Raw genomic sequence first — 24,370 nt, 5'->3', positions numbered from 1 at the left:
AACTCAAACTAAAGATTATCAATACTGCCTACAAACATTAAGTCAGTTATTTTCAAACACATCTGTCAGGAAAGACCAATGTTCTAGATTTCACTTGCTTTGAAACAAGCAAACAAAAAGAGATTACTCCATGTTCTGGAAACTGACATTTGATGGGTTACACTTACTCTCCTTATAGAATTATTACAGCATTAACAAGTGACTAAAAGAAACCACCATCTTATAAATGAGTTTAGATTGATTTTTAAACATGTCTGAGAAGGGAGGAGGAGAAGATGAAGCAAATCATCAATAGTTCTAGTCTCTATAATGAACACCATAGACTGGATGGTTGAAGCAACAAATAATCCTTCCTGGAGAATGAAACTTCCAACTCACAGCCTTGGCAGATCTGGCACATGGTGCAAGCCTGCTTCTTGGCTCACAGATGGTTGTCTTCTCATTGCATCTTCACAGGAGAGAACAAGGAAGCCAACTGTCTCCTCTGTCCCTCCTGTCTCTCTCTGTCTCTGTCTCTCTCTTTGGTTTTGGGCCACACCTGGCTGTGTTTAGAGCTAACTCCTAGCTCTGTACTTAGGGGTCACTACTGGCAGGGTTCAGAGGACCATATGGTGTGCCCAGGGTTGAACCCAGTTGGCTATGTGCATGAAAAGTGTCCTGCCCTCTGTACTATTGCTCTAGTCCTCTTGTCTCTTCTTAAAGAGCACAAATCCCATTACAAGAGCACCCTCTAGATGACTCACAGCCCTAAAGACCTCATTTACAAATAGCTTCACAATGGGGATTATAGCATGAACATATTAATCTGGTGAGGACACATTTATTTCATAGCATCCACCTTGTCCTCTGCACAAACCCATGTTTTTCTCACATGCTAAATGCATTCATTCTGTTCCAACAGTCCCCAAAGTCTTACCTCCTTCCAGCATCAACTCTACTATCTAAATTGTTTATGAATGACAATAGAGGTAGGTAGGACTTATCCTGAGACAACATTTTTCTCTAGCTATGAACCTGTGAAACCAAACAAATTACATTCTTCCAATATACAGTTGTCAGAAAGGCAGCCCAAAGAGCAGCAGAAAATATCACTCAAAAACATAGGGCCAGAGAGAGAGAAAGAGAAAGTAAAGAGGTTAAGGAGCTTGACTTGCACATAATAAATTCACTTCAATCCCTGGCACTGCATATGGTCCTCCAAGCTGAGCACAGAGTCAGGAGTAAGCCTGGAGCATTACCAGGTGTGATCCCTAAACCAAACAACAACAAACAAACAAAATATTCTAGTATATCAGGACATACTAGTACCCAGATGCAGCTTTGAAATAGTGATTATTATGTGTTGTAGAAACTGGAAATACAGCAAATGCAAGAAGAATCTTGTTTTCAGCTCTCTCTTATCTGCCTAATGATATATCCTCCCAAAGAATCTCAATATTAAATCCCTGCCAGGACGTTTTTTATCCCCCAGAAAGAATTGACTCATCACGGAAAAGTCAACACCACACCCAGACAAACTTTCTCACAAATACCTCCCAATTTTTCTTCTAAGGACCCATTAGTTTTTCCTCAAAATCATTTACTTTCTCCTAAAAGATCCATATCACCCTCTCAGCATCCTTATGAGAATGTATTTATCCTGAATTCTAAAGTCAGCTTGAGGCTGGGAATGTGGCTCAGTGACCCACCTCCTGCCTTGTGTGTGAAAGGCCCCCAGTTCAATTGTCAGCACTTCAAAAAGGAGTCCATAAAAATAAAGTAACCTTGAGTTACTTATTTTCCCCTGGATATCTCCCTTGTAAAGATAAGATATACATGTAAAAAATATTTTTCTTGTTAATATATTTTTGTTACAACTGTCTCAGATAAAAATTTGCATGTGTAGAGGTAAATTATTTTTTATCCCCAACAATTTATATTCTAAAATGGAATATAAAGAAGAAAAGAGGAAGGACTGAAGGACCCCAAGCAGGTACAAAACCTAGTCAGACAATCTCCATGAAGTTTTGAGGCTTAAGAACAAGCCTCTTGGCTCAGTTCTCTGCCCAAAAGAGTGGCCGTGTTGAAATAAGAAAAGTTTGGGGTAAACCTAGCAGTTGGTTTTTTTTTTTATGTTTCAGTCAGTTTCTCTAAATTTTTGCACAGGGAATAATTAGGTCTTTGGTTTTACAATGGAATGAAAATTGGCCATCCTCTCTCAGTTTATATATAGGTTGTGGGACCCTGTATGATTCTAATAAATAACTGCTATACAGACAAATTAATCACATCAATTTGCTTCTGGTTGTTGTTACTCTACCTATGCATTTGAATAATTTATTTAACTCTTCCTATACTATCATGATACATTTTTTATAAATAACTATATTTTACTATCTACAAAGGCCAGACCACCTTTTTCCAAAATCAAAATTTAAAGGAAAACTTAGATTATTTTTTCCCACTATAATTGATACCATATAATTTTCCAGTATAATTTCAGTATAATCTGGCAGAAAGCAAAAATAGAACCCTACCTTCATAGTATCACAAAATGGGTAGTATAAAGATCCCATTTATTTTTGTTTTATTTTGGGGCCATACCCAGTTGTGCTCACTGGGGCTTACTTTTGGCTCTGGGCCCAGGAACATCTTCTGGCAGGGTTGGGGGACCATATGTGGTGCTGAGTGGGATCCATGGCAAAGCAAATGCCCTACCCACTGTCTTATATTTCCAGCCCCCAAAATCTAATTTTTAAAAATAAATGAGCAGATCCAGAGAAAAGATAGTACAGGAGGTAGGGCACTTGGCTTGCATGTGGCTGACCTGGGTTCAGTCCCTGAAATCATATACACAATTCCCTGAGAACCAGTCCTCTGAGAACCAGGAGCAATCTCTGAACACAGAGCTAGAATAAGCATAGTAAGTGTGACTCAGGAAAAAAAAAGATGAGGGAGGTGGCATAGGAACACAGGAATTAAGTACTTGTGATTTGATCACTGGCTTTGCATATGGTTCCCTGTGTACCCACAAGGGTCATTCCAGAGTACAAGTCCAAGAACAGCCCCTGAACATATTTAGGTGTGTCCCCCAAACCCCTAAATAAAATACAATACATTAATAATGATCACTTCCTTGTAGAATGGCGAGATACTGGTAGTGAATCCATAATACAGCTCACAGAGGATCCTGATGTATTGAGTTTGAATGCCCTATTTGGTTAGGACTTCAACGACCGCTTCAGTCTCAACAGAATCAAAGGCCTTCTTTAATTCAATGAACGTTGGACAGAGTAGCATCTTGAACTCCTGAGAAATCTCAATGAGCTTGTTTACCATGTGGATATGGTCAATAGTGTTGAATCCTTTTTGGAACCTGGCTTGCTCGCATGCATGGTTGTCCTTCACAAGTGTTCTGACAATCCTATTCAGGATGACTCGAGTGAACAGCTTGTAGATGATGGACAACAGATTGGGTGATAGTTGCCAATGTTGTGGATGTCTACCTTCTTGTGCAGTAGAACTGGCTTTCCACTGGGACAGAACCTTGCAGACAGGTAGTGTGTGAAGAGCCTAGCCGGTGTATTGACGAGTACTGATGGCAGATTCTTCAGATGTTTGGATCTGACCTTGTCTGGGCCGGGTGCTGTTCACCTCTTTACTGACAAAATGGCGTGTCAGATTTTGGATGGGAGAACGTTGGGAACGACATATCCATTGTGTGGAATTTGGTATGTGGGCAGGTGGACATGGTTTTCGAAGAAATCCAAATAGAGGTCATGGATAATCTTCTCCATTGCCCTTCTGAAAGATGTGATAGATCCATCAGGACATTGGAGGGCAGTCATCTTGGTCTTGTAGTTGGCGAAGGACAGTCAGGTGTTGCCAATGTTTTTCCCAGCTTCTGCTCCATCAACCAGAACTTCTGCTCTTCTCTCTTTAAGGTCTTCCTTTATCATTTCTCTGCACTGCTTTGATATCTCGGACGTTAGCTTGTGGTTGTCTGAGGCTAGCGCCCAGCCACATTGGCGAATGAGCTCGAGAGTTTTTGAAGACAGTTGCCTTTTTGTGGCATTCTCTCCCTCCGCGTTCCTCGCAAAATCATGGAGGTGCTGAACCTGTCGATCTTATTCTTTGTCAATGTCGTCAACGACGGCATCTTCCCATGTTGCCACAATAGTGCCAAAGAACTCCCAGTTGGTGGTCATTCTGGGAGTTCTCTTTTAAACTTTGCAGCCCTTTCTCCCTGCTTCATGAAGTAGAATTTTGCACAAAGGAGATGGTGGTCTGATCCCATTTGGAATTTTGGGACAACAGCGACATTGGTCAGGCAAAACCTGGATTGAATATCACGTGGTCAATTTCGTTGTGGAACTGTCCACAGGAAAAGTGATCATTGACATAAAGAGAAGGGTTCGGCAGGGTGATACCATTTCACCAAAACCCTCGAGAACATCATGTGATGACTGAAATGGGAAAAAATGGGGGTGAAGATAGACGGTCAGCAACTACACTACCTTCACTCGCTGATGACATCGTTTTAATAACACCAAATGGCATAAATGCTGGCTGACTTCTAGCCTGAGTGTGGAAAGGTCGGAGTGCAGCTGAATCTCACGAAGACAATGTTTATGAGAAACGGTCTCGTTCCTGACGTTCCATTCACTCTCAGTGGAACGAACATCTCCACACGCAACAGTTATGCGTACCTAGGTCGAGAAGTCAACATGACGAATGACCTGGCACCTGAGTTGCGCAGGAGGAAGAGAGCAGCTTGGAGTGCCTTCAAGACTGTCGAAGAAATCGCTAAGATGATGAAGAACCTCCAGCTCCGGGCACATCTCTTTGACTCCACTGTTCTCCTTGCATTAACATACGCCTCAGAGACCTGGGCCCTACGAAAACAACATGAGAATGCTATTCAGGTGTTCCAAAGAGGAATCTAAAGAGCTATGCTTGGAGTATCACCTTTCACTCAAGTAAGAGAAGAAATCTGGAGTTCTGACCTTCATCAACCATCAAGAATCAGGGATGCTGTCTCATTTGCCAAGGCGTCGAAAATCAGATGGGCTTGACACATAATACAATTTGGAGATGACTGTTGGACTAGAGCCATTACCGACTGGATTCTACGGAACCTCAAAAGATTGCATGGCTGCCCACCTATGAGATGGTCAGACTTCTTTGTCAAGACTCTGTATGAGTTGGCCTCCCATCCAAGTACTAACCAGGCCTGACCCTGATTAGCTTCTGAGATCAGACGAGATTGGGCGCTTTCAGAGTGGTAATAATTAAAACAGCATGGTACTTGAACAAAGACAGGGCTGCAGACCAATGGAATAGGGTGGAATAATCCATACTTACAACCCCAAATGTATGAACATCTTATCTTTGATAAGGGAGCAAGAAATGTAAAATGTAACAAGGAAAGCCTTTTCAACAAATAGTGCTGGCATAACTGGACAACCACATGCAAAAAAATGGGCTTAGACCTCGACCTAACACCATGCACAAAAGTCAGATCAAAATGGATTAAAGATCTCAACATCAGGCCCAAATCCATAAGGTACATTGAAGACAAGGTCGGCAAAACTCTCCACGATATTAAGGCTAATGGTATCTTCAAAGATAACACTCCACTGACCAACCAAGTGGAAACAGAGATAAACAAAGGGGACTACCTTAAATTAAGACGCTTCTGCACCTCAAAAGATACAGTGACCAGAATACAAAGACAATCTACAGAATGGGAAAGGATATTTACCTAATACCCATCTGACAAGGGGTTGATATCAAGGATATACAAAGCACTGGTTGAACTCTACAAGGAGAAAACATCTAACCCCATCAAAAAATGGGGTGATGCAATGAACAGAAACTTTCCCAAAGAAGAAATCTGAATGGCTAAAAGGCACATGAGAAAATGCTCTACATCACTAATCATCAGGGAGGTGCAGATCAAAACAACAATGAGACATCATCTCACACCACAGAGACTGGCCCACATCCAAAAGAACAAAAGCAACCAGTGTTGGTGTGAATGTGGCGAGAAAAGGACCTTCCTTCACTGCTGGTGGGAATGCCGACTGGTTCAGCCCTTTTGGAAAACAGTATAAATGATTCTCAAAAAATTAGAAATTGAGCTCCCATTTGACCCAGCAATACCACTCCTGGGATTATATCCCAGAGAGGCAAAATAGTACAGTCTAAATGACATCTGCACTTCTATGTTCATTGCTGCACTGTTCACAATAGCCAAAATCTGGGAAAAAACCCCAAGTGCCTGAAAACAGATGACTGGTTAAAAAAACTTTGGTACATCCATCCACACAATGGAGTACTATGCAGCTGTTAGAAAAGATGAAGTCATGAAATTTACATACAAGTGGTACTACATGGAAAGTATCATTCTAAGTGAAATGAGTCAGAAAGAGAGGGACAGACAAAGAAAGATTGCATTCATCTGGGGTATATAAAGTAACAAAATAGAAGACTAACAACCAAGAATAACTGAGATAAGTACCAGGAGGTTCACTCCCTGACTTGGAGGCCAGCCGCACATGCTGGGGAAAAAGGCAGCTCAGATAGAGAAGGGAGCACCGAAGAAAGGGTGTTGGGAGGATCCTCCCAGGATAAGAGATACATGCTGAAAGTGGACTAGAGACCGAACATGATTGCCACTCAATTCCTCTTTTGCAAACCACAGCACACAAAAGGAGAGAGAAAACAAAAGGGAATGCCCTTCCACAGGGGCGATGTGGGATGGGAGGGATGGGGGTGGGAGGGATACTGGGAGCATTGGAGGTGGAGAATAGGCACTGGTGGAGGGTTGGGTACTCAATCATTGTGTAACTGAAACCCAAGCACAAAAATTGTATGTCTGCAACTGTACTTCATGGTGTTTCACTAACAAACATTTCAAAATAAATAAATAAATAAAGAAAGAAAGAAAGAAAGAAAGAAAGAAAGAAAGTATGAATAACCGGGAAAAAAAGGACCCTGAACGAGCGGTTTGATGCTCTTCGTGTTCCTGGAGCGAGCAAATGCCATTGGGCTACAGTAGTACGTGGCATGAATGAATGGAGACATTACTGGCGCCTGCTCGAGCAAATAGATGAGTAACGGGATGTCAAGTGATCAAGTGACATTAATAATAGTATAGCTCTTTTTTTTTTTTTTGCTTTTTTGGTCACACCTGGGGTTACTCCTGGCTCTGCACTTAGGAATCACTCTTAGCGGTGCTCAGGAGACCATATGGGGTGTCAGGAATAGAACCCAGGTCGGTTGTGTGCATACAAACGTACTACCCACTGTACTATCACTCTGGCCAAGTATACCATGTTTTTAGAGAAACAGAGACCATAAGCAAGACAGGAAACTCAGAGGTCAAGTGAAAAAATAAAGCTACACAAATTAAACATTTTATTCTGGCAAGGTCTATTATAAACAAAATGAAGAAAAAGACAATCATAGACTGGTAAAATATTTGTCACACATAAAATGACTAAAACAAAAATTATTAAGAAAAATACATCTCAAAAAAAACTAAGAAAATGAATATTCATAAAAGAAACTAATAAAAGTCCAGAGATTATAGGACAATAATTAAAAGCCTACAAGTCAAAACTAACTCAAATAATGAGATAAGGTAAAAGGTAAAGGTAAAGGCCCTCCCGTTGATCGTCGATTTGTTCTAGCGGGCCCAGTAACGTCTCCATTGGAGACTTTGTTGTTACTGTGTCTGGCATATCGAATACTCTCGGTAGCTTGCCGGGCTCTCCGAGAGGGGCGGAGGAATCGAACTCGGGTCGGCCATGTTGGCTGCTTGTAAGGCGAACGCCCTACCCACTGTGCTATCACTCCGAAGTCTTCAAATAAGAGATTGGGAAAATATAAAACATATAATTTGGGGCCAGACAGATAGTTCAATAGATTGACGTCCATGTCTTGTATATAGGAGGCCTTGATTTGATCCCCAGCACTATATGGTCTCTCAAGAAGCACCACTGGGAGCAACCCCTGAGCACTGATATGGAAGTATCCCCTGAACACTACTAAATGTGACCCCCAAACCAAAACTAAACAAAACATATATAATTCTGATAAAAATAATATATGATCTTTATTAAACTGAAACAAACACTGTCCTCCCGTTGTTCATCGATTTGCTCGAGCGGGCCCAGTAATGACTCCATTTTGAGACTTGTTGTTACTGTGCTTGGCATATTGAATACGTCACGGGCAGCTTGCCAGCCTAGAGAGGCACAGACTGCCTTGCACGCAGCCAACATGGCCGACCCAAGTTCGATTCCTCCGCCCCTCTCGGAGAACCCAGCAAGCTACCGAGAGTATCTCGCCCACACGGCAAAGCAATATATCATTAATTATGTCTTTAAATAAAAAACACAAACTACTTAGTATTGCCATAAATATTAAATGAAATAATCTGTATCAAGAGTTTAGTGAATCACGATCATGATCATTCTGTTATTCATCGATTGCCTTGAGCAGGCACCAGTAACATCTCCTTCATCCTAGCCCTGAGAATCTAAAGTGTCACATTTGAGGCTCTTTCAGGGTTAGGAGAATGAGACCCATCATTGTTACTGGTATTTGGCATACTGGGTATGCCACGGGGAGTTTGCCAGACTCTGCCGTGTGGGCAGGTTACATTCAGTAGCCTGCCAGGTTGTCCAAAGCAAGAATGAGATAATAAGATGTCGCGGGGCTGTGAATGTGGCCGCGTGCTTCTGGGAGCTGGGTTTTATAGTCTCTGGTGAATATTAATTTAATAATAAATGGGTTGGAGAGATAGTACAGTGGTAGGGCGTTTGCCTTGCACGCAGCCAACATGGCCGACCCGAGTTCGATTCCTCCGCCCCTCTTGGAGAGCCCGGCAAGCTACCGAGAGTATCTCACCTGCACGGCAGAGCCTGGCAAGCTCCCCGTGATGTATTCGATATGCCAAACACAGTAACAACAAAGTCTCCAATGGAGACGTTACTGGGCCCGCTCGAGCAAATCGATGATCAACAGGAGGGCCTTTACTTTACTTTACTTTACTTTACTTTACTTTACTTTACTTACTAATCATAGAGCCCAGATTCAAACCTGAGCAATCTGATGTCCAAAGTCCCATCTCTGTTTTAACATGCCCAGTGCTGATGTAAATGACTTTCTATAGCCTTTAGAGAAAGCAATGCAACCAGAGCTATCAACATTAAAAGAACTCATAGCCTGCCATCCCCCCAAATGAAAGGGCCTCCATTGCCTACTTTTTGACTATCTGGTAGAATTTGCCTGTTAAGGCATCTGGGTTTTAAATTTTCATTTTGTTGTAATAGATTTTAAAACATTGCTTTCCATAATGGTGAAAAAGATATTCTCAATATGTTGTTGTTTCTTGGTTTTTTGGGGGGTTGTTTGTTTTGTGGGGCCACACTCACTGTTGCTCTGGGCTTATTTCTGGCTCTGTTCTTAGGGGTCACTGCTGGAGGTGCTCAAGGACCGTATGCAATGCCTGGAATTGAATCCAGAATTAAATCAGCTGCATGCAATGCAAATGCCTTACTTTCTGTACCATCTCTCTGGCCCCTTGAATTGTTTTGGTAAATTATCTTCTCCAGGAAATCATCTGACTTTTATTAAGCTCCTGTCTTCCAATTTCTCCCTTTCCTATATGCATGATGATAGCATTGCAGGGACTCAACAAACCACCCCAACTTCAAGTTCCAAAAACCTCCACAGGAGGAATGCAATTCTTCCTGCATTGTTGAACCCTGAGTTACCTCTGTGAACTCTTTTCACCTTTCAGCCATTGGGTGCCCACTTAAGCAATCTCTCACACAAATTTCTCTGTTGAAACCTGCACAGGGTTTTCTCCCGCCACAGTATTAATTGAAGTATTAACTGTTACTTAGGTTTTCAAATTTATTAGAATCAATTTTATGTGGTGGCCCCTTCTTTATAAAATATCTGCACTGTATTTTTTTTATTCAAATGCTTGCATTTATTTTTGTTAATCATTCAGAGCCTTTAAATTTTTTTGGGGGGGAAGCTATTTCCCTTATTTGCTCTATTGTATACTTTTATCATTACGGGTCCTCTCCAGTAGTGTTCAGGGGGCCAGGGGCTACTCCCTATGATACCTGGCCCAGCTCTACTGACTGAAATTTAGTGCCACCCTGGGACCTGTGCTGCTTAGGACCAGAGGTACCCAGGATGGGGCATCCAACCCCACTCAGCAAGGGGTCGGGGCATGTAAAGCACATCCACTAGACCTTTGAACTCTTTCTACCCCATTTTTTCCCTAATTAAGTGTTTTGCCTAATTAATTAATTGGTGCCAGCCTTGTATACAGCTGACTGGTGTTTTTTTTTTTTTAATTTATTTATTGAATCACCATGAGAAAAGTTACAAAGCTTTCAGGTTTAAGTCTCAGTCATACAATGATCAAACACCCATCCCTTCACCAGTGCACATTATTCACGACCAAGAACCCCGATATACTCCCTTCCCACCCCTCCCGATGCCTGTGAAGCAGATGATTTCTACTTAACTCTCTCTGTACTTTGATTACATTCATCATTTTGACAAAAGATGCACCATTATTATTTGGAATTTCTTCCCAACAATCATAACTGCTGAAAAGCCATTGTGAAATAATTTGTTTTCTATTGCTGGTTATGTAGACCATATGATGTTGCAGCCGCACGATTTTGGATTTCTGATATTTTACTAATCAAGTCTGGAGGGATTTCTACCAAGAGCCGAATAATTACGAGATTGGTTTGTGTGCCTCTGGGGCCATGGCCGTGCTGGAGAGCCGCTCGTGGGGGGCAACTCGTGGCCTCAGTAGGGCGTGAAGGACGTGCAAGTTCTACCCCCCCCCCCCCCCCAATCCCATGAGGTTGCAGTTGTCCCGTCACTGCCGGCTCATAACCGGCTGTTCAATAAGCTCTGAGGGGGCGACCACGTGCTGCGGGTGGAATGGCAGGGGGAAAGGCAGAAGAGACAGACACCCTTTCCCTCCCGGGCGGGGGAGTGGGCACAGCATCATAGTTTAAAGCATAGTCCATTCACATTTCTGCCGCAAGCTGCTGAAATTCTGAATTAGGTCTGGGGCCATGGCCGTTCCAGAGAGCAGCTCGTGGAGGGCTCTGACTGGTGTTTAATCCTTGGCAACCCATAATGATCTCCCAAGCACTATCAAAAGTGATCCCTGGTCACAGAGCAGAAGTAAGCTGTGAATACTAATACTGTGTGATGTGATCACCCCACAATTATCTTGATTTCCAAAGTACAAGTACTTTGGTTAAATAACTTGACCTGTCAGATATCTTAGTGATATCTGCTAAGAATCCACTATGGCAAGTAGTGGTCAATCTTTATATAATATAATCTATATGTACAAAATTCTAAAATTTGAGCACAGGGTTCTCTGTGGTTCATTTATATCAGGCTTCTTTGCATTGCTCAAAGCTTTCTCATCCAAATCTTTTTTGGGTCATATATTATTTTAGAGTGATATTTTAGTATATTGTGATAAATTTTTTCAGTTTGTGATTTTTTTGCCTTAAATTACTAGAATGAGAGAATATAAATTTTAACTGCATGTATATGTTATTAAATGGAGCAGAGTATCTTAGCAAATAAAAGGAGAATGCTTCAGAGTATGTATAATACGATCCTATCTTTTAGTATTGAAAGAAAGTAAAATCCTTTTTCTGAACATTGCAATATATTTGAGTTAGAAAAAAAGCTGTTAAATTTTGTGACCCAGACAAGCACTACAACTTAAGCATGTGCAAATACCACAAGAAAAGTGTGTCATTTCTGGTTGTTGTAGCAATAAAGAGAAGAGAAAAGAGTACGGCGTGCGGGTCGAGGTGTGTGGGATGCTGTTATCACCATTTCTTCCAGGAAAGTGACTGAAAGTAGGTAAGAAAGAGTGTTGATAACTTGATTTCACCTCCTACACAGACCATATTTTACCTTGGCTCTTGAAAGTGGCATAAAAAGATAATCTGTGTTCATTTTACATAGCCTGATAGGAAGATAAGCCACATAAAAAAGCAAGTAACTAACATTAAAATATAACTTTATTTTAGTGATAAGTACATGTTGAGGTGAATATAAGGAAATAAATGTCTAGGAACATACCTAAGTCAATATTCTAAGTCTAATAATCCTCTAAGGGATAGAGAATTATTGGAGCTTTGTCATTGCTACACATCTGTATTATTTGCATTCATTTTGTACAGATGTATTGTGTGTACAAATTTTTTCCCATAGGATTTACATTTAGCACATGAAATAAAAAAATCACAAACTCAGGTATAAAAAAAAATCCTTGGTGGGAGGGATACTGGGATCCGTGGTGGTGGGAAATGGGCACTGGTGGAGGGATGGGTACTTGATCATTGTATAATTGAAACCCAAGCACAGAAATTTGTAAGTTTACAACTGTACCTCATGGTGTCTCACTAATAAAAATTTTTAAAAAAATCTTAAACACCAGACACATTGATGCAAAAAATTTACATTTCAGGTAGTTAATAAACTCTAAAGCTCAGTTACAGATGGCCTAGGTTTATTCTCTAGTAGACACATAGAGAAGAGAATGGCAGAATACTGGGTAGACTACCAGTTTCTTCCACATATTCTCCAAGGAACTGGCATCACTGAAAGCTGGCTGAATCTCTCATCTGCAATCGACTCTCACTGTGAGAGTTGCTGCTACCGTTCCCCACATTGTTCCTGCCATAGGGGCACCCTCACTCACCCATGTGATCTTTGAGCAATGAGAGGTGGACTGCTCTCTGAATACCTTTCTGTAATTTGGTTTAAAACCATCTCAATCATCCTTAACTGAGAAGGTAGAGATATGAGTGGGATTTGAAAACACATATTCAATGCTCTAATTTAATCTTTGATCAACTAGAAATTCATCTGGTAGGGGATAAGCCACGCAAAACTTGAGGTTAAGGGGTAAGGAAGCCTTGAGTAGGGTAAGGGGAGAAAAGCATTTGTGTGTGGGGGGGGGGGGCGGCGGTTGAGAGGGAGGTATCTGGGAATGTAGGTAGCTTATTCACTTCAAAAAAGTTTGGGGGTTGAACTTTACGCTAAAGCAGATGGGGAAATTAAAGTCTTAGGTAGAAAATGACTATTTGAGTATCTTTAGATTTTCTTTGGGCTGGAGTGATAGCACAGCAGGTAGGGCATTTTGCATTTCAGGCAGTTAATAGACTCTGAAGCTTAATTACAGATGGCCAACCGGGATTCGATTCCTCAGTCCCTCTCGGAGAGCCCAGCAAGCTACCGAGAGTATCTTGCCCACACAGCAAAGTCTGGCAAGCTCCCCATGGGGTATTCAATATGCCAAAAACAGTAACAACATCTCACAATTTGTTGTGAGATGTTATTGGTACCTGCTCGAGCAAATAGATGAACAACGGGAAAACAGTGCTACAAGTTTTCTTTGCTGAAAGGTGCAGTGAGCTCGATGGTTAGGCTGCTCTGAGACTTTGGTTTAGGTAATGAGGTAATAGGTCTTTGTCTAGGGCTGGAGCAATAGCACAGCAGGTAGGGTGTTTGCCTTGTACATGGCAGACCTGGGTTTGATTCCTCTGCCCCTCTTGGAGAGCCCAGCAAGCAGAGCCTTGCAAGATCCCCATTTTGTATTCGATATACCAAAAACAGTAACAAGTCTCACAATGTAGACATTACTGGTGTCTGCTTGAGCAAATCAATGAACAACGGGAGGACAGTGCTACAGTTCAGTCTTTGTCTGGAGACCAAAGTGGTGCAGAGGAAAATACTCCAGAAGAAAAGTAAAGCGTGTTGTTTTTAATTGGGGGATGGAGGAGACCAAGTGGAAGCAAGTTAGATTCCCAAGTTTCTAGCTTGGTCAGATGAAAGATGACTTTGATTTTGACATTTTTACAGAGAAATATGGAAGCACCACAGGGGAATAAAGTGGGGATAAATGTAGTTGATGCAACATACACATTATTTCTCCTTCCAAATACTTTTTCCATGCCTCTAAACAATTGACAGAGAGCCCAGGACTGCATCCTAGAGTTGACACCACCTCGGTTCTTCTGACATGTCTTCTGAGCAGAGTGACAGCCAGCTCCTGTCTCTCCCTCAGGGGAAGAGGGTCTCTCTCTCCCCTTAGGCTGAATGCTCCTTCCCTCTGCTCCAATGAGCGAAGTTCTTTCAGCCTCCTGATTTTATACATTTGGAGCTGACAATTTAGGAGAAAATACATGAAAATGCATTATGACAGCCTGAGGGGGGAGAGTTTAATAATGACCAAACACAAGGCATGAATAATTGATATATATCTTTTTATTATGCACAGATAAAGGACTTAAAACTGTGGTTATCAAAACTATACATCTAAGCATGTTAAAAAAAATTGCAGACACATTGAACAGAGAAAATAGTACACCAGGGGTGTTCAAACTGGCCACAGGGATTTAAAGGGTACTCTTTTTACCCTCATAGGTAATGAAAAACAGCAACAAAATCAGGCTCATTTAGGAAAAACCAGAAGAGAGAAGCATTGTATCTGGAAACTGATAATAATCCTTTAAAGAAAAACATCTGTCAGTGTCATAAACAACCCCCAGATAAAACAAACAGGAAAAAAATCACACGCAAGATATACCCAACAAAATGTGCTCTGTGAACACACCTAGTAGTACAACCTTCACTCAAACCATGAGGTAGTTACAGTACAGAAAGACTGGGACGAGGTACGCCCCCACACTCACTCCCAATCACGCCCACCACAGAGCACACCTAGGGAACAGGTTTGCAATCTCAGGAGAAAAGGAAAAGACTAGTTGTTGTTTAGAAAATGCTACAGAAGTAGTTTAGAAGAATTCGGACTTTTAAAGTACAGAGTAACAGCTGGTAAACACCACATGGTGAAGATTTATAGGATCTTATGTAGATAATCTGTCTTGCAGTTCAGAACATTTCAACAATAGCTTTTCATCAAACAAAACAAAATGGATTCTAAGAATTAGGGGTGCAGCCTGAAGACAAAAGAACAACTTTGCAGATAGAAGAGTATAACTGGAATATAACAATGTTATTTTTAAAAACATCTTACACAATGTGTTATAATGTAAGCTGGTATTTTGTATTAAAACTGTGAAGTCTGAAGCAACTGGAAATGCTGTAACAGGAAGATAGGAAAACGATTTAAAAATGTTCTGTTTTTAGAAATGTATCAGCAATTAATGACATTCACTTTTCAATCAACAATGGTTTCAACAACACAGATTTCTTGATCTAAATAATGACTTATGACAAGAACTGCCAAACAAACTAATTTTTTAATCTTCTCTTAAAAAAATATTTTGGTTTGTCTCCATAAATTTGTAAATTTTAATTTATAAAATCATTGGCAATGTAGTATCTCTCTTAAAAATATACATTTAAATATATTACAAAAGGTTTTAACCCTGTCCATCTAGGCACTGGATCTTTTAATACCTCTTAATAGCTAACTTTCTTTGCAATAAGATGGAAAGGGCTTTAAAAAAGACAAAGCACAGATCAAAAGAATTCACAGTAACTTAAAATTAAACATTTCATATGGAGTAACCTAAATTTAACTAAAAACACTTAAATATATCTTTATACATGAATTTTTGTAGTAAAATATAGCTATAAGTGACTTAAAGACTCTAGTCTTCTTTGAAGACATCTTTAAACTTTTTTATACATAGAATATGCTAAAACAATACATTCTGCTGAAGGTTAGGCAAAGCGCATTATTTTCAAACACAGGTAGCATAATCTAGCTCTGATACCTTATGTTAGAAAAAAATTAACCAAGGGAAAACACTCTGCAATATCACATCTACCTTTGTATGCGGGAATCTGTAAATTTTTCTGTATGTCAATATAGATAGCTGGAAATCTTAGCCCTCAAAGTAATCTGTTCTGATTAAAATGATATTCTTAGGACTATCTGCAGAATCCACTGAGTGGCAATACAATAAATCTCCGCCTACTTGTCTGTCATGATGTTTTTCTGTCATTATCTTCTACTTCACATTCCGTTTACAAAGAATCAGGCACAACTTTCTTTATGAACAACAGGACATGTATACGAAGATTCTGGGTACATTCTAGTCTCACAAAATTCTGCACTGTTTCTGGGGAATTTTGAAAAACTTTTTATTTATTGGCAAGGAAGCAGTCCTCAGTAGTAAATGGCTTGGAAATGATATTTTCTCCTGGAATTTTATTTATTTATTTTTAACATAAAGGTATCAGTTGAGCTTATTTTGTTGGTAAAGTGGCATCATATGATTCCATTTCATGAAATTTACCTCAAAAGCTTTTTTGAGTATGGGATATATTTAAGGCAAGAGAGCTATAAAAACCCAACGAAATGCCCCTTTCCATATCCCATTACTTTCTTGGCAGAACTGGGGATACTGTCCAGATAACCAACTGGAACCAAACAGCCATTTGGCTAACCAACTGGTCAGCCATTTGTATCTCCCAAGAGCTTGATTTTCCTGAAAGGATCCATTGATAGGATTGACCTATTTTGAATCAACATACAAACATCTACCAAATATATGTAAGAATAAATTCCAGCTCTGGAGGTACAGGACATTTTTTAAATGTGATTTTTTCCCCCCACTCCATCGAATGTTTCAGATGATGGATTATAAACTTGTACTTGCATTCACAGAGTCCTGTACAAATTCCTCCTCAGTTTCGCAAATGAAGTCTGTCCGAATTGACAGGCCATTTGAGCAGGGCAAAATGTCAGAAAGTATCTCAAAATTGCAGCCCTAGATTCCGGCCATTTTCCACCTCTAAATGGACAGGAAATAAATTTGCATTAAGACAGTTTTGCAGGCCGTGTGCTGTTAGGGAGGAGGGAGAAGAGGAAGCGGACAAGGTCATCAACAAGGTTCTGGCCCAGGGAACAAGAAAGGAATGTTGCCTAGCTGTGTGTCAGGATTCAGTCCTGAGGGCAGAGCCCAACAAGTCCTGCATTTCACTCACACACCCACATACACACACACACACACACACACACACACACACCACATTCATCAACACACCCCAACACACACACTTAAGGTGTGGAGTGGATGTGAAGCATGCCTCCTGACAAACGTGCAAATTCCACAAGGAGAAACTTTAGAGCGTCTCAGAGCACATCTTCTGTTTTACATCTTGGTTCAGTTATAAAAGAATCTTTGGCCACATCTCACTGGTTGTATCTGGCTCTTACCCTTTTACCAACTCCTGGAGTCTGGGTAAAACTCAGGACCTCAAATCATGGATGATGTTCTTACTTGGACAAAGCAGCATTTAAAAAAACTGGCATGTGTTTCACATTGAAAACCCCCAAGCCCAGGAGGGCTGGTGGAGACCACCACCTCAGCTTTCACACATGAATTCTAGAGTGTTACTCATGCCCAGGGCTGCCAATATATTAGCCCTGGGGCAGGGGTGGGGGTGGGGGTGACGAATACAACAGGTGATCTTTATACTGAAACTCATTTTTCTTTACAAGGGAACCACAATCAATCAAGTCTTCCAAGTCTGAACTAACGAATGCTGGTGGCCGGGAGGTCCTGCCTTCGGCCTTGGCGGGCAGGCTAGGCAGTGCTGCTGCTGGAGCAGGGTGTGCTCTGTGTGCTGCCAATGCTGTGTGCTGCGCTGCTGTTCTCCGAGGCCGGTGGGGACGTGGGCACCTGCTGTCTCCTGGCTGTCTCCCCTGGAGGTAAGAAGGGGACAAAGGGAGAATCATGTTTTCTTGGCTCATTCCTGAAAAGAACATGCCCCCAGTCCCTGCTCCAATTTTGCTGCTTTGCAGAAGAATCTGTTCACTATAGGCATCACCTCCTAGGGCACAGAGAACCTTCCACCAGAAGGCAGTTTCATTTGTCGGGGGTTTTGTTTGAAAAGAAGGGGTGGGAAAAGAACTGCAAGAGGGGGTGGGAAAAGAACTGGTCTGAACTGGCAAGGTAGAGTGGGGAAGGTGCCTGAGGGTTGACATGAAACCCTACAGTCCCAGAACCTTTGAAGAAACCTGTATAGCCAGGCAGCACCAGGTTTGGGTGTCATGGTGGTCACCCCTCACGCAGCACTGCATGGTTTGGAGGGAGCAACGTTTTTTTTCTTTTTGGGTTACACCCAGTGTTGCACAGGGGTTACTCCTGGCTCATGCACTCAGGAATTACTCCTGGTGGTGCTCGGGGAACTGGGTTGGGCATGTGCAAGGCAAAAGCCCTACTCGCTATGCTTTCACTCCAGCCCCTGAAGGAGCAACCTTTAAAGGGCACTAAGTGAACAGTAATGAGCTCTGGCTCTTCTCCTGAAGGTACTTGTTCAAAATGGCAGTGAAGATGACCTTGTCCTAGCTCCAGCTCCAAGGACACTGCAGAAGTTGGGGGAGATTGCTCTAGAGGACTACTGGGGTGGGATGTGGGATAGTGGCTCACATGTGGGGACGATGGTGGCCCAGGAACAGTCCTCCGGGCCTCCAACCCAGGTGTTCACTACCAGGTACAATGTGTAAGTCTCTCCTAAAACATTAAGAATTGTACTTTTCATCGCATTCCCCACTGCATTGCAGCTAAACCCATTCCTTATGCCAAATATGCAGAGTTCCAGGAGGGAGGAAACCCAGGGTCACACACATGGTTTGCATTTAGCACTGCAAAAAGAACTTGAGAGTTGTCTTTTCTTCGCAAAAAGGGCTTCAGGGTACCCTCAAAACAAAACAAAAATGGCCGTAGGTAGGGAAAAGTGATCAAGGCTCTCGAATGACATTTTCTTTGAAAAACCAGGGCATAAACTTCATAGATTTTTGGTCAGTGCCCACCCTTCCCAATCGGGAAGCCCCAGAGGGCCAGATCTGTTTCTGGACGAGCTGCCTCCTTCCTGTCTTGTTGAAACACACAGCTTCAAGCCTAGATAAGCAACCCTCCCTCTAGCTGTTTTATTAAAACAAAACAGAGCAAAAGCTCTGCCCTCTAAGAACAGCCCCTGTACAGGACCGTGCTGGCCCCCCCTTCCCCTCCCCACCCATTCCCTTTCTCGGGCCCCTCAAAAGACTCAGCCAGAAAACAGTCTTGCAAGATGCAGAACTGGTTCAGCCTCTTGGGTCTGGTTACAACTTTCTGTCACCAATTTTACAAACCTGCAGAGCTGCAGTGAAGTTCTGCATCCACCCAAGGGCATTTCTCTGCGTTACAATATTTGGCATTGCCTGTATTTCCTCCGATTAATTTTTCTCCTGGGATTGGTGGGATGGAGGGGATAGATGAAGGGTCAATATTCCCGTGAGACTCAGAAACATTGTAGTTTCACGTTCCTTTTTTTTGGGGGGGGGGGGGAGAAATCTCTATTTTGGATTTTTCCCAGCACTGGCTCTAAAGATGTGTGTCTGTCATTAAAGATACAGAAGACTGCCAGAAAGCCACCTTCCCAAGAGCCAAGCTTGATTGGAGAGAGGAAAGCAAATATCAGCTATTTTGATGTTAAAGGGACAAAGTGATAGAAGAAACTCTCAACAAAAATCTGAGTATAATGACTTTTTTTTTAAAATCCGGGGCCAGAGAGACATTGCAGTGGATACTTGCCTTGTACAGTTAACCCATTTCGATCCCCAACACCCTTGTGCCTACCAGGAGTGCTCCCTGAGCACAGAGTTGGACATAAACCCTGAGCACTGCTGGATGTGGCCCCCAAACAAAACAAAACAACAACAAAATTCAGCCTCCTTACAACCCATATGGTGGTTCATGACTAATCTAAACCTCCTGGCATCAATTAGAACAACTATTGTAATTGTACACGGAGTACATTTTAAAAAAAACTTTTCAAAAAATAAAATATCTTCTTTCACTTACATGAGGATTTATTAAAACAGTAGGTCAGTGCTCCTCTCTCTTTTCAAGCTCACCTGGGCTTCAGGTGTTCAGCCAAAGGAGGAGTGGGCATTGCCTCATTTATTGCTAAAACTGGGTCTCATCCAGAGTTTGACATGTGCTTGCTTATTCACATTTAGGAAAGATGCCAGTACTATCCCCTGCCCAGGAAGTCTGAATATTTGCTTTCCAATGTCTATTTGCCAAATATAATTTGTTTCTGTGTCCGTTTATTTTAATCAGTGTCCATTAAAAAGTTCTTTCAAGTTGTAGAGTTCTGGAAACTCTGATTCTATTAATGCAAAACATTATCTAAAATGAAACCCCACGCAAAACAAAACAAAGCAGTCCCCTTACCCCAAGTCTGCATTTCACCAAGATCAACAAGTCCACTTAAGCTAATGATTTAGGGACTTGGAGCCATTAATATGCCACAGAAAATTCTTATCTGAGAATCTGCTTGGAAATGTCAAAAATATCATTTACACACTCCCTTCCACCTCTGTGACTATTTTCCCATAAAACACTGAAGATTTTACAATATAACCAAGTTTATTACTTTCTGAGAAACTTAAAAAAATTCTCTGTCAGATGCTAGTAGCACTACAGGAAAATTTATCACAAGAAAGTAATGTATTGGGGCCAGAAAAATGGTATAGTGGGCAGGGCACTTGAGTTGCACGCAGTCAACTTGGATTAGATATCCAGCACCCCATATAGTACCCTGAGCACTGCCAGGAGTGATTTCTGAGCACAGAGTCAGGAGTAAGTCCAGAGCACTGCCAGATGTGTCCCCAAAACAAACAAACAAAATATAAACAAACAACCCAATAAAGACCACTGGGGTTTCTGAGAGGGATCTTTTAGTTTACTTGCCATCTGTCAAAGTGATATCTGATTTCTCAGAGCACAGACTTTGTCAAAAAGATTCCTTGGGTGACAATACAACTGACTACATCTGGACAAGATGGGACAGGGAGATCTAAGAACACGTGGAGTAAATCCCCTCCCTTATGGAGTTATGGAGTTCAAAGATGGCTGGTTGCTCCTAAATATCAAACTTCGCCATCCAAATAAATATGTTCAGTTTCTACAATTCACTCCTGAAATTCTAAATTTTAAGAAAGATAAATAAAATTTCAAACATGAAGGAAGAAAATCTGGAGGGAGAGTGTCATGGAAAGAGATATTTGGTGCGTGTGGTACTCAGGAAGAGGGTGTATGAATTCCACAAAGACACAAAATACCTATGATTGAGCCTAGATATTGCTAGAGATGCTGTTAAGAAGAACAAAAATATATTTCTTTTGTTTGTTTGTTTGTTGGTTGTTGGTGATACCCAGTGATGCTCAGGGCTGGACTTCTGGCTCTGCACTCAGGAATCACTCAGGGGACCATATGGGATGCAAGGGATCAAACTTGGGCCAGTGGCTACAGGGCACTGTACTCATTATACTATCTCTCTGGCTCCAGAAAAAAATAAATATTTTTTAAGAAAAACGTATTTAATTCTTTAGCTTGCTATGGAGCTGTCCAGATCAGATTTCTTGCCTCCTATTTGGTGATCCACTTTACAACTGGACTCTTATTTCTTAAGTCTTTCAGCATGGCAGGTCCTAAGGAAGAGCTATCTTAGGAAGATATAAGTAGAGTGGCTCTATGTGAAAATAACAGAATTTCAAAGAAAGATGAGAAGAATCTTGGTTATTTAGCTCAAAGGAGGCTCTTTGCAAACATTATCCACAGAGGATTATTACAGAGAGGAATGGAGGGCTGTTCTGATTCCCTTGAGGGACTAATAACATGAGGAAATGAATTTTAATGGCAACACTAAGGGATTTACATTACACAGAAAAGAACTTGCTAATTATAAGAATTGGTTATGAAAGAATTTATTAAATTTATGGGGACTTATGAAATCACTTTCTTAGGAAATATATAATAAGTACTGAACTGAAAAGCATATGTCTGGAGATGATTTTATGATTACATGATGCTGGAAAGAAAACAAAAATATTTCCCTTTACGTTTACGCAAATTTACAACAATTAACATCTTGGTTTCTTGATATTCCTTGAATAAGTAATTAAATCACAAGCTCATTTCTGTAGAGAATGAGTTAGACTTTAAAGATGTTTTCAAATGCTTTTTATCATTTTCAAAAATTGCTTCTCTCTGTTCTCCAAGCTAAAATACCTTCCTTTTGTAGGTTTTACTACACAAAGGAGTGGGTTACACATTATCAATTTGAAGGGAAGAAAAAAAGAAATGCTTCAAGTCCATAATTAAAATCTTTCAAAATTCCCAACCCATCACTTTCTTTCTATATTGTGGTAGTGTGGTCAATCTGTTAGTATCTGCACTTTGATTTTCCCCTGACGAATTTACTACTAACCTAACGTAAGTATTAGAATGAAAAGAGTGAATTCTGCTTTCTCAACCGTCATACTAGGTTTCTGACTATTCTAACTGCATATTTCAGATCCCTGGGATCTTAGCCAATCTTCCTGCTGCTTCTCTTTTCATCTGGACTAGGCTTGAGAAAATCTGAAGAAACCCAAAGCATTTAAAAACACAGATTCTCCCAACCAAAAGCCCTAAGGACCTTTTGCTTAGAAGGTGCACGGTGTATTCAACTCTGGGGATTACTGAATATAACTGGTACAGTATGCCTAACTGAAAACCTAATTATATTATTGCAAAATAAATGCTGAAAACAAATTGAGAAATAGTGTTTTTACCACACTTAGGGCTTTTTTTCTGCCAACACATCTGAGCAACAGTAAATAATGTACATTTTTGCAAGATTTTCAATTCAGAAAGCTTTTGGCAAGTATTTTTTGGTTAAGCATTCTAACCTTCAGTAACTTTGTGAGACTGGGCTCTTGTCTATGCATACTAAATGGAAATACAGTCAGCACATCTAGCTCATGAGGGTAACCAGATTAGCCACTCAACGAATCTGATTTCCAACTCTAATTTCTGATGACAACCACTTCAAGGGCACTCTGATATGTGTGGCGAGAGGCCTCCCTGACCTTTTCCTTCTTCTTGCTTTTATTATTATTATCAGCCTGTTGGTGCATCCTGTTCAGGGGCCACAAAGGCAAAGTGAAATCAGAGAGACCATAATAATATCAAGCTTATCCTTCTGTAGTGTTTCATATTTCAGCTTGGAGAATGTGGAGGAAAATTTTTTGAGAATAATTTTCTAAAAAAGGACTTCTAAAGTAGTCTATTTCATTCTCTTTACAGTAATTCATAATTAAACTATAAATAATTACAAATTCAGAATATCAAGAAACAAAGACATTCATTGGTGTAAAAAGGTATACATAGGCCTGGAAAAAAATTCACCAAAATGATAAATTCAGAGATTTTTATCTTAAAAAATTGTTTGAAGGCTACATCCAGTAGTACTCAGAGGCCATGTGGAATCAATCACTGAAACCCAGGCCATTTCATATTCAAGGCACTTGAGTGCTTTACCACTTATGTATGACTCTGACTCCAATGTAGATATTGAGGGATGGAAGGAGGGAAACTGGGATTAAAGGTGGTGGGAAATGAACAATGGTTAAGAGATGGGTATTGGAACATTGTATGTTCCAACATGAACAACTCTGTAACTGTGTTCCTTACGCTAATTTAATTAAAAAAATAATCTACAAGAAAAAAAAAAGAGAGCAGACATGGAGATAGGAGCAGTGAAATAATGGAAACTGGTGAGGAAAAGTGTGAGTAGACTGACAAGATGCAAAATAACTACAGTCAAAGTCAACACTAAAAACAATCTACTCAGAACTCTCAAAAACTCAAGACTAGTATAGGACCAGGCACCTCTGGAAGAGAGGATGGACATGTGATTATAAGAAGTGGAGTTGGCAGAATTTCTATATAAGAGACAGTAAGATTTTTCTAACTTCCCTTCCTGACTTCATGGGCTGGGACCTTGCCCTTCCTCATCAGAAGACAGGAAGTTTACTCTATAAAGAGGATGAAACTGATAGTTCCAGGAACCAGCAACACTGGGGGCAGCTGAGGGCAGAGAACCAAAATGAAAAAAAGGAGAGAGAGCAAATGAACCTACATGCAGAATGCTGTACCCCTGAAAAATGCTGACAGAACTACACCAGGAAAGAAGCAGAAAAATCTGTTTTGTAGAAAACAAGGGGATCTTAGAAGTTTCTCAATAAAGACTTACCAGATCACCCTTAGAGAAGCCTCTAAACTATTCATAAACAAACCCACATTAATTATTCTATATTAAATTAAAATTAAAAAAATAAATGAACTGAGTTGGCAGTTGTATGCCAACTTCTCCCCACTGACTACTGCATTATTATCTTTTTGTCTAAACTTATTAAACTTATTATTACATCTTATTATCTCATTCCTACTTTGGACAAACTTGCAGGCTATCGAATGTAGCCTGCCCACAGAGCAGAGTCTGGCAAACTCCCCGT

General features: G+C 40.8%; 1 protein-coding gene across 1 annotated transcript in view; it reads right to left on the bottom strand.

The window, feature by feature from the left end:
• Positions 1-14,313: 14,313 nt before the first annotated feature.
• TGFBR3 (transforming growth factor beta receptor 3) overlaps positions 14,314-24,370 on the bottom strand; it is a 214,341-nt gene continuing 204,284 nt past the window's right edge. The window contains exon 17 of the mRNA XM_056123379.1: positions 14,314-17,746. Within this exon, the coding sequence (XP_055979354.1) occupies positions 17,628-17,746 (119 nt within the window). The 3' untranslated portion in view covers positions 14,314-17,627. The remainder of the gene's footprint in view (positions 17,747-24,370) is intronic.

Source organism: Sorex fumeus, unplaced genomic scaffold (genome assembly GCF_029834395.1).
Source record: "Sorex fumeus unplaced genomic scaffold, SorFum_2.1 ptg000047l, whole genome shotgun sequence".
In the NCBI taxonomy this organism is placed as follows: Eukaryota; Metazoa; Chordata; class Mammalia; order Eulipotyphla; family Soricidae; genus Sorex; species Sorex fumeus.
This window is presented reverse-complemented; position numbering and strand designations above follow the sequence as displayed.